This window comes from Erythrolamprus reginae, chromosome 3 (genome assembly GCF_031021105.1).
Source record: "Erythrolamprus reginae isolate rEryReg1 chromosome 3, rEryReg1.hap1, whole genome shotgun sequence".
NCBI classification, from domain to species: Eukaryota; Metazoa; Chordata; class Lepidosauria; order Squamata; family Dipsadidae; genus Erythrolamprus; species Erythrolamprus reginae.
Genome location: NC_091952.1, coordinates 57,051,342 through 57,060,970, shown reverse-complemented (window position 1 = coordinate 57,060,970; position 9,629 = coordinate 57,051,342). Strand labels below are relative to the sequence as shown.

The window sequence follows — 9,629 nt, the reverse complement described above, 5'->3', positions numbered from 1 at the left end:
TGAAATATTCTCATTGAATACTTTGTTCTGTACAAAGTTGAATATTCATTCATTCATTTATTTATTTATTTAATTGGTGTTGTGGTTCAGCCTGAGCCAGATCAAAGACCAGCTGCGTCTTTGCTGGCTCCATGCCTGGGGGAGGCTGAGAGCAGAGAGGAGAGTTCTTGGCAGTCAGACAGTGCCGACAGCAGTCACGAAAGTGAAGGTGATGCAAGGAGTTCCAGTGTTTTCCTGATCTGTAAGGACATTTTCTGTTGGCTTCTTTTCTCTTTACCATTATAAAACCGTGTTTGGATTCAACCGGTGTGTCTGGCTTATCTTTTTGGGTTGGTCATAGCTTCCGGAGTGACCCAGACAGAACAATTTGTATGCCGCCCCTCTCTGTAGACTTAGGGCGGACAACATGTGAAATTGATTGTCAGTCAGTGTTGCTTTCTAAGTGACAGTTTGATTTCACAGAAGTTTGATTTACTTGGAGTTATATTGTGTTAAGTGTTCCCTTTATTTTTTTTGAGCAGTATATTTTAATGGGTCTTTTTCTTATCTTCTATGGAATACAGTGTTGATGGCCATTGGATATGAATGTTCAAGCTACTAAACTTTCTTTATTTTGATAGTAAGCACCTAAATGTCTACTTTATCTTGGGATCACATACCTTATCATGTTTGCAAGAAAAACCTGTAAACTTGAATTACTTGATGAATTATTGAACGTGAACATAATATTTTAGGGTTGGGTTTTCTAGCAGGGTAAATATTTGTTGACTGTTTTCAGCTGAGGTGATGGTGTTTGCCTAGCCATAGCAGCTAGTTTTCTCAAGTGCTGATCAAACGCATGAAAACCTTTCAGTAAAGCAGATAGATATTAATGAAACTCACTCTCTTTGCCATGTTCTTTTGGTCTCTTCACTTGTAGGTGGCTGGTGGCACAGCATGCCTTTGTTTCTAAAACCTGAATTGAGCATCCAGTAGTTACTGGTTTCAGCATTTGTTTCCCAAGAGATGTCTGCAACCAGAGGAAATGGAGAGCACTGGCAATCTTTGGAGTCTGTGGGGATTAGCCGCAAGGAGCTGGCTCTTGCAGAAGCCCTGCAGATGGAGTATGATGCCCTGTCCCGCCTGAGACAAGACAAGGAGGAGAACCAGGCAAAGCAAAACACTGATCAACCTCTAATTTCCTGGGACGATCCCATTCTGGATTACAACATACCTGCTGTAAGGAACGACTGCCATAATATTAAGGTCATGCGAGGCCTCTCGGGCTCAGATTCAACCCTCAACTATAATGCACTCTCTGACCAAGAAGTTTCAAGAACTTTGGGGACCAACAACACTACCTCATCCAGATTGGTGCCTGAGGCAGAAAGTCAACCTTGGTTGAAGAATCCTCTATCTAGTGACTATTTGTACATCTTTGATAGCACAGAGAGAGACTTCCTCAATGATCCCCACAATAGTACACCCTGCCAGCACAGCAATGATGGTAGGTCACCCAAGAAGCTTTCTCCTCCCCCACTGCCACCCCGCATTACCATCTGGAACACTTCTGAAGCAAATCAAGCTTCCCTCAAAGGACCCCAACCCAATAATATCAACATGTTCTCCTCATCTCACGAGAGAGCTGATGGGAAATTGCTAGGTCGAAGAATCTCAGAAGAAGACCAATATAGCACAGTAGACTATGATGGCATCAATGATGCTATCACTCGACTCAACCTCAAGTCCACTTATGATACTGATCTTCTGAGAGAAGCCACTTGGACCTGGAAGGAAGGCAGAAGCATTTTTGAGAAAGAAAGCAGTGGAAAGCCAGTTGCTCGCAGCAAAACGATGCCTCCTCAAGTCCCTCCCAGGACATATGTCTCGAGAAGTGGTGGATGGAAGAATGCTGCTCTCAACAAGAACCGGAGGATATCAGCAGATCCAGTAAGACAAAAAGACGAATGTTTAGTCCTTCTGCTAGAACATGGTTTAGAGCAGTGTTTCCCAACCTTGGCAACTTGAAGATATTTGGACTTCAACTCCCAGAATTCTGGGAGTTGAAGTCCAAATATCTTCAAGTTGCCAAGGTTGGGAAACACTGGTTTAGAGAATCGCATAACCTTAATGTTCTATATACCTATGCTTTAAATCAGTGGTCCCCAACCTTTTTTCCACCAGGGACGAGTTTCAGCAAGGCAATTTTTCTATGGCCCGGTGGGGGCGGAAAGGGGTGTGGTTGGGGGCGGGGATTAAGTATGGGGGTGCTGGTCCTTCCCGCCCCTCTTTCCCGCCATCGCCCTGTGGCCGGCAGAACCTGCCTCCCAAACCCTCTTGCCCGGCGGCAGGTGAAGCGCTGGAGGGAGGGGGTCAGGCCGGTCCTCCTGCCTCCCCCCCAGCCAAAAATGCAAAGGCGTGCCACGGCAGAAGCCAAAAGAGGCTTGAGCCCCCCCCCCGGTCCTTCCCGCCCCCTCTGTCCCGTCCATCGCCCTGTGGCCGGCAGAACCTGCCTCCCGAGGCCTCTTTCCCAGCGGGAGATGAAGCACTGGAGGGAGGGGGCGGCAGCAGGAGGACTGGCAGCTGCTGACTCCACGGACCAGTGCAACAGGCCCCGCGGCCCGGTACTGGTCCGCGGCCCGGTGGTTGGGGACCCCTGCTTTAAATTAAGTATAAATATTCTGGGAGTCAGAAGATTCCTAATCTTTGCCAAAAAAAAAAAATTAAGGAGATAAGAGCTCTATAAATTCATTTTAGTTAAATTCTCCTTTTTTTGGAAGGCACACTTGTATAAATACCTTTAACAATGTAAGAGACTGAATATTTGTAAGCAGGAGAATCAGTTAACCACATTTTTTCTTGTACCGTTGTCCTTGTTTTGTTTCTCTAATTCAGTGTCTCCCAACCTTGACAACTTGAATATATTTGGACTTCAACTCCCAGAATTCCCCAGCCAGCGAATGTTGGCTTGGGAATTCTGGGAGTTGAAGTCCAGATATCTTCAAGTTGCCAAGGTTGGGAAACATTGCTCTAATTCATAGCAAATGAAAATTTTCCATGGTGAAAGGTGTAGATTATAATGTAATGCTTGACCCCTTTGCATATCTAGTCTTCTAAATCAGTCCATAGAGTTGTATCATTAAGACTCATAATTTATAGTATTTCTGCACCAATTCTTAGGATATGAACAAAATGCCAATAAATCAGCTAGGACAACTGCAATTATACCATCTAGTTAATGTAAAATTTAAGAGACCCAGTATCAACATTTGGCAATCTATAATATACAACTGAAAACAGAAAACAATTACCACGTAGATTCATATAAGGTAGTTCACCAGGACCTTACTGAAATAACAATTTAACTTTATTCTAGTCTAAACGCTTATTTTTGAATTCACTTCCCACTTGTAATGTTTGGCTGCACCAAAGCTTGATATAATATATGTCAGTGATCTTAACTGTTCACCTTGGAAGGGAAGGACTATATGTCAGTGAAGCTATTTATACTGCATGATCCATAGAGTAACAGTCTGAGGAAAGAGAGAGTCCAGTTAAAACGCCATCAAAAGAGGAATCTGGCTGGCTGTTAGAACTACTGTTTCCAAAATTATGGAACATTCGTGTTTAAAAAGCTTGATATTTTAGAAATAGTATCTTCTTAAACTGCTATCAGCACACAGGTATCAGGAATATTGTGTACAATATATGCCAGCCTTTTCTTTTCATTAACTTTAATAAGTATTTTACAGCAATATTCTGAGGAATAGGGGGGAAATTCTTTAGCCCTGAGTCATGGGGAGTATTTTTATTAGTTCATCTGGGATTATGAGTAGACAGTGTCATGTTTTTGAATGTAAGAGTAAATGAGAAATACCTCTGAAAGATAAAGGATATGAATACAAACAACTTCTCTAAACCTTTGGGGATTACCTTTCTCTGCATCTAGAAATGGCAGAAGCCTTCAAAGATCATGTAAGTAATTCTCTAATTTTGATGTGCCAGAAAGTAATTACAAAAGGACATTAAGACTGCCATGAGTGTCTGTTGTGTTCTGTGCCTAGCTCCCCACATTTCTCTGTCTATTTAATGGGTTAATTGCTCTGACAGTGGGTCTTTTGTTTGCTTTGAAGAAGTGAATGGAAGCATTGGATCCATGTGTGCACTCCATTTGGTTGAGCTTGGCATTCTAAATGTTTCTATCCCTACTTCTGTCTCATCCAACTGTGACATTTGGGAAAGAGGAACAAAATGAAACATTTTGAAAATCCTGCTTTAACCATTTTTCTGCTTAGCTGGGCTTTTAGTTACAGTATTAGGAGGTTTTGGAAGGAGGGATTTTTTTTTTAGTTTAAAGTTATACAGTATGCTCTGTCCCACCATTTACATATCCAGCAGGAGTCTGAAAATGCAAGGGTATAAATACTTATGCTGGATATCATGTGCAGTGTTTATTTAATCTATAAAAATAATTGTGATATGTTTATTCAGAAATAATTGCAGACTAAAGAAAGCAAAAATTTTCAGGCAACGATTCTGAAATAAAACTTTGAGCTGAGAAGCCTTATACCATGTGAAATAATAGTAAAATCTTACTTCTGCAATAGTCATTATTGAAAAATACAAAACAGTGCACTTATAATTCATTACAATTGTAAGCCTTTGACATCTTCAGTTTTGTATAATATTCATTCTTTTTTTGTATAGACCTAATAAACATAGAAACATAGAAGACTGACGGCAGAAAAAGACTTCATGATCCATCTAGTCTGCCCTTGTACTATTTTCTGTATTTTATCTTAGGATGGATATGTATGTTTATCCCAGGCATGTTTAAATTCAGTTACTGTGGATTTATCAACCACGTCTGCTGGAAGTTTGTTCCAAGGATCTACTACTCTTTCAGTAAAATAATATTTTCTCATGTTGCTTTTGATCTTTCCCCCAAATAACTTCAGATTGTGTCCCCTTGTTCTTGTTGACTTAAAGGGAAATAATTGTGTTTATGTTATATATAAAATGAAGTCAAGAGTTGCTCCCGCCACATTCCTTGGTATATCTTTAACTGCTTTTATAAAATAAATGAGGAATATATACTCAAAATGTTAATTCATTGACGGTTAATTTATTTCATTTATTTCTCCCTACTCCCCACCCATGTTTGGTATCAGAGCACTTCTCGGCCTTATCCCGTGTCCAATGGTTATGAACTATTTGAAGTGTCTGAGGAGAAAGATGAAGAAGTTGCTGCATTTTGCCATATGCTTGATGTGTGAGTACCAATCTAGGATAGAAAATAATCCCCCAAAGTGGCTTTTCTTGGATTTCCTCTGTCTACAATTTCTTCTGAATATTGTGTTTGTGTGTGATTTTCTTTGTCCATGTAACCAATGGTCTAACCGTGTGGACCAATTTATTGCTTAATTTTTGACGTGTAGGGGAAAATGCTCTTGGTCTAAAGATTATATTGCCTTGTGTCTAAGTGACCACTTCACTGAGCATTATCTTAACCTTTAGGACTGATAGAGGGGAGAAGACATTTCTTCATATTTTTTAAATCAGGGAACTAAGGAGTGTCACAAGTAAAATTCAGTGAGTTACCATAATGATTAAATCCAGTGCATCTTCATTTTGTGATTTTATTCCATGGGAGACACTGTTTTCAGAAGGAAGTCAAGCCAATATCTTTAATAGGCTCTTGCTCCACCTGCATGAATATCTTTCGGTTTGCATAATATTGTCATTTCTCTCTCCATAGTGTTTGTCATTTTTCCCCAGCATGTTTAAAACTAACACCTAGTCTAGATTAGCACCAACAGAGTCTACCTTAACATTTACCAGTGGTGGTGTTCTCTGCGGATCTTCAACTGAGGATTTGTGGAAATAGGAATATTAGATTAGATTAGATTTATTGGATTTATATGCCGCCCCTCTCCGTAGACTCGGGGCGGCTCACAACAATGGTGAAAAACAATACATAGTAACAAATCTAATATTTAGCAATCTAAATTACAGTTTTAGGTTAAAAAATCCAAAAGAAACCCCAATATATAAAAACAAGCACACAATCGAATCATACACAGAAACTACATGGCAAGGGGGAGATGTTTCAATACCCCCATGCCTGACGGCAGAGGTGGGTTTTAAGGAATTTCCGAAAGGCAAGGAGGGTGGGGGCAATCCTAATCTCTGGGGGGAGCTGGTTCCAGAGGGTCGGAGCCACCACAGAGAAGGCTCTTCCCCTGGGTCCTGCCAGATGACATTGTTTAGTCGACGGGACCCGGAGAAGGCCCACTCTGTGGGACCTAACCGGTCACTGGGATTCGTGCAGCAGAAGGCAGTCCCGGAGATATTCTCAATATTTTGTCTCAATATTTTGTCTCAATATTTTGAGTGAAACCATAATTTTAAGCCGCTAACCCACTGATGGCGTACCTATGGCATGGGTGCCACGGGTGGCACGCAGAGCCATATCTGAGGGCACGTGAGGCATTGCCCTATGTCAGTTCCAATGTGCATGTGTGCACTAGTCAGCTGATTTTCAGCCTTCTTTTCTGTCATTTTTGCTCTCTCCAGGCTGCAGGAAAGCCTCCTGAATCCTGGGGATGGCAAAAAACAGCCCAACGGGCCTACCAGAAGTCCAGAGGCTTCAGTGAGGCCTGTGTGCATGCGTGGGGGGGGGGGGGGCGATGTGAGGCGTTGTGCTCATGCAGGGGGCTGTGAGGGGGTTGTGTGTTTATGTGTGGGGGTGGGCATTACATTATGGGTGTGGGTGCGTACACACACGCTATCGCTCACGCACATGTCCTTTTGGCACCCGAGCCAAAAAAGGTTCGCCATCAGTACACTAACCCAGTGTTTCCCAACCTTGGCAACTTGAAGATATCTGGACTTCAACTCCCAGAATTCCCCAGCCAGCAAATGCTGGCTGGGGAATTCTGGGAGTTGAAGTCCAGATACCTTCAAGTTGTCAAGGTTGGGAAACACTGTACTAACCTATTTCCAGGCCATTCATGTGATTCCATGGTACTTTGGAAATGTATGGTGTATTTAGCATCTCAGACTGGGTATTAATACACTGCTCAAAAAAATAATAATAATAAAGGGAACACTTAAACAACACACTATAACTCCAAGTAAATCAAACGTCTGTGAAATCAAACTGTCCACTTAGGAAGCAACACTGATTGACAATCAATTTCACATGTTGTTGTGCACATTCAATTTTGTACAGAACAAAGTATTCAGTGAGAATATTTCATTCATTCAGATCTCGGATGTGTTATTTGAGTGTTCCCTTTATTTTTTTGAGCAGTAGATAAACATAGTATCTTAGAAAAGATAGAAATGAACAACATAAAAACCCAATTTAGCAAAGTTTTAACATCATGGCTTGAATTAAAAATGTGGAACAAATGAGAAAATTAAATGTGAAGATGAAGAGAAGAAAAAACCCGCCATAAAAGCCTATCAGCATGGCATATAATTATAGCAATTATAGTACTATATACATTAATTGTACCCATTTTGTCTTGTCCACAGATTGAGATCTGGCTATAGTACTAAGGATTACTCCCTCACAGGTTATGTCTGGAGCACTGTCAATCTCGGCCCTGAACATCTTGGCCATGGGGTTAGCTTGAAGGTGACTGTAGTTTATGACAGCCTACAAGAACCTCTCACATTCACTTGTGACTGTAAGTTTTTGGCTTGTACTAGGAATTTTCTTCAATCTGTGTCATGAATGCATGTATCATGAATCATAGCCTTGACCATGCTTCATCAGATTTGTATTCTACTTATATTATTCTTTGATTTAGTGAAGCCAAGACTTTGGATTGATCTGGTTAAATTTTTAAAAAATCAGATTGTTTTTGTTAATTACAAAATCTCTGCATATTATACTTCACTTATTAGCAATAGCAGTAGCATTTAGACATATACTGCTTCATAGTGCTTTTATAACACTCTCTAAGTTTACTGAATCAGCATATTGCCCCCAACAATCTGGGTCCTCATTTTACCCAGATTGTATCCAGCCCAGGGGTCATCGTTTGAGGACCTCTGATTAATGCAATATAAGGATGGAAGGCTGAGTCAACCTTGAGCCCGGGGTAAGATTTGAACTGCTGTACTACGGCTAGCAGCTAGCTGAAGTAGACTGCAGTGCTGCAGTCTAAACCACTGTGCCACCTCGGCCCCCTTATTGATTTTACTACCGTGTTTCCCCGATAGTAAGACACCCCCGATTGTAAGACGTATCGGGGGTTTCAGGGGGGTCGGCTAATATAAGCCGTACCCCGAAAGTAAGACATATGTCTTACTTTCGGGGAAACACGGGGGTATTGCCGGGGGGGGGAGCCCGATGACGTCGGGAAGACCCAGGGAAGGTTTCTTCGGCCGCCCAGCAGCTGATCTGCTCGGCAGCGCGGCAGCAGCCCTGGCGGCGGTTCCCTCGGCAGCGCGGTGGCAGGGAGAGGCTTGCGGCCGCCGAGCAGGTGGGAGAGCTCGGCAGCAAGGCACAAAGGATTTCCCTCGGTGCGGGTCGGTTGCTGGGACGAGCGCCTTCGCTGCAAGCCGCCGCCCGCTCGGCTCGCTTTGGACCAGCGCTGTCCTTCGCCTCGCCGCGGTGCCACCGCCTCTTCCCCGGCTTGGCAAAGCGAAGGACGGTGCTGGTCCGAAGTGAGCCGAGTGAGCGGCAGCTTGCAGCGAAGGCGCTCGTCCCAGCAACCGACCCGCTTCCCCGACACGCGTCTGGAGGGCAGGAGCCGCTCTGCGCAGTTGGGCAGCCCCACCTGCCTGCCGGAAAGGAGGTGGGCGAAGGAGGGCGCAGCTCCGGCCGCCCGCTCGGCTCGCTTCGGACCAGCACCGTCCTTCGCTTTGCCAAGCCGGGGAAGAGGTGGTGGCGCCGCGGCGAGGCGAAGGACGGCGCTGGTCCGAAGCGAGCCGAGCGGCCGGCCGGAGCTGCGCCCTCCTTCGCCCGCCTCCTTTCCGTCAGGCAGGTGGGGCTGCCCAACTGCGCAGAGCGGCTCCTCCCCTCCAGACACACGCTTCCCCGACACGCGTCTGCGGCTCCACACGTGCACCGAGGGAAATCCTTTGTGCCTTGCCGCCGAGCTCTCCCACCTGCTCGGCGGCCGCAAGCCTCTCCCTGCCACCGCGCCGCCGAGCAGATCAGCTGCTGGGCGGCCGAAGAAATCTTCCCTGGGTCTTCCCCGCCGCCCACGCAAAGGGGAAACCCCAATCTTCGCCTCCTCGCTGCTGCGCCGCTGAAAGGACCCTTTCAAATTTTTTCCAATGTAAGACATACCCCGAAAGTAAGACGTAGTGGGGCTTTTGGGGGTAAAAAGAAAGTAAGACACTGTCTTACTTTCGGGGAAACACGGTATTACTGTACTTAATTTGAAATTGCTGAGGATAGGATTTTATATTCATCTTCAATAACCCCAAATCTCTGTAATGTTTTGTAAGTTATTACTTGGCTTTCTTAATTCATTCATGTGGAGTTTTTGGCCTGATAGCATTATAGGGCTATATGGAGAGACACCTACTCTATTCTCACACACTATATATAGTTGACTTGCATTCATTTTTTTTTATTGGGAGCATATGTAGTTGGGTGAATCTCTAATGTGCTTCCCCCTTTTAAC

General features: G+C 43.9%; 1 protein-coding gene across 1 annotated transcript in view; it reads left to right on the top strand.

Annotated features, from left to right (window-relative positions):
- Positions 1–923: 923 nt before the first annotated feature.
- Positions 924–9,629, top strand: part of PIK3C2B (phosphatidylinositol-4-phosphate 3-kinase catalytic subunit type 2 beta) — a 100,398-nt gene continuing 91,692 nt past the window's right edge. The window contains exons 1-3 of the mRNA XM_070745449.1: positions 924–1,929; positions 5,151–5,251; positions 7,522–7,676. Of these exons, the coding sequence (XP_070601550.1) occupies positions 1,006–1,929; positions 5,151–5,251; positions 7,522–7,676 (1,180 nt within the window). The 5' untranslated portion in view covers positions 924–1,005. The remainder of the gene's footprint in view (positions 1,930–5,150; positions 5,252–7,521; positions 7,677–9,629) is intronic.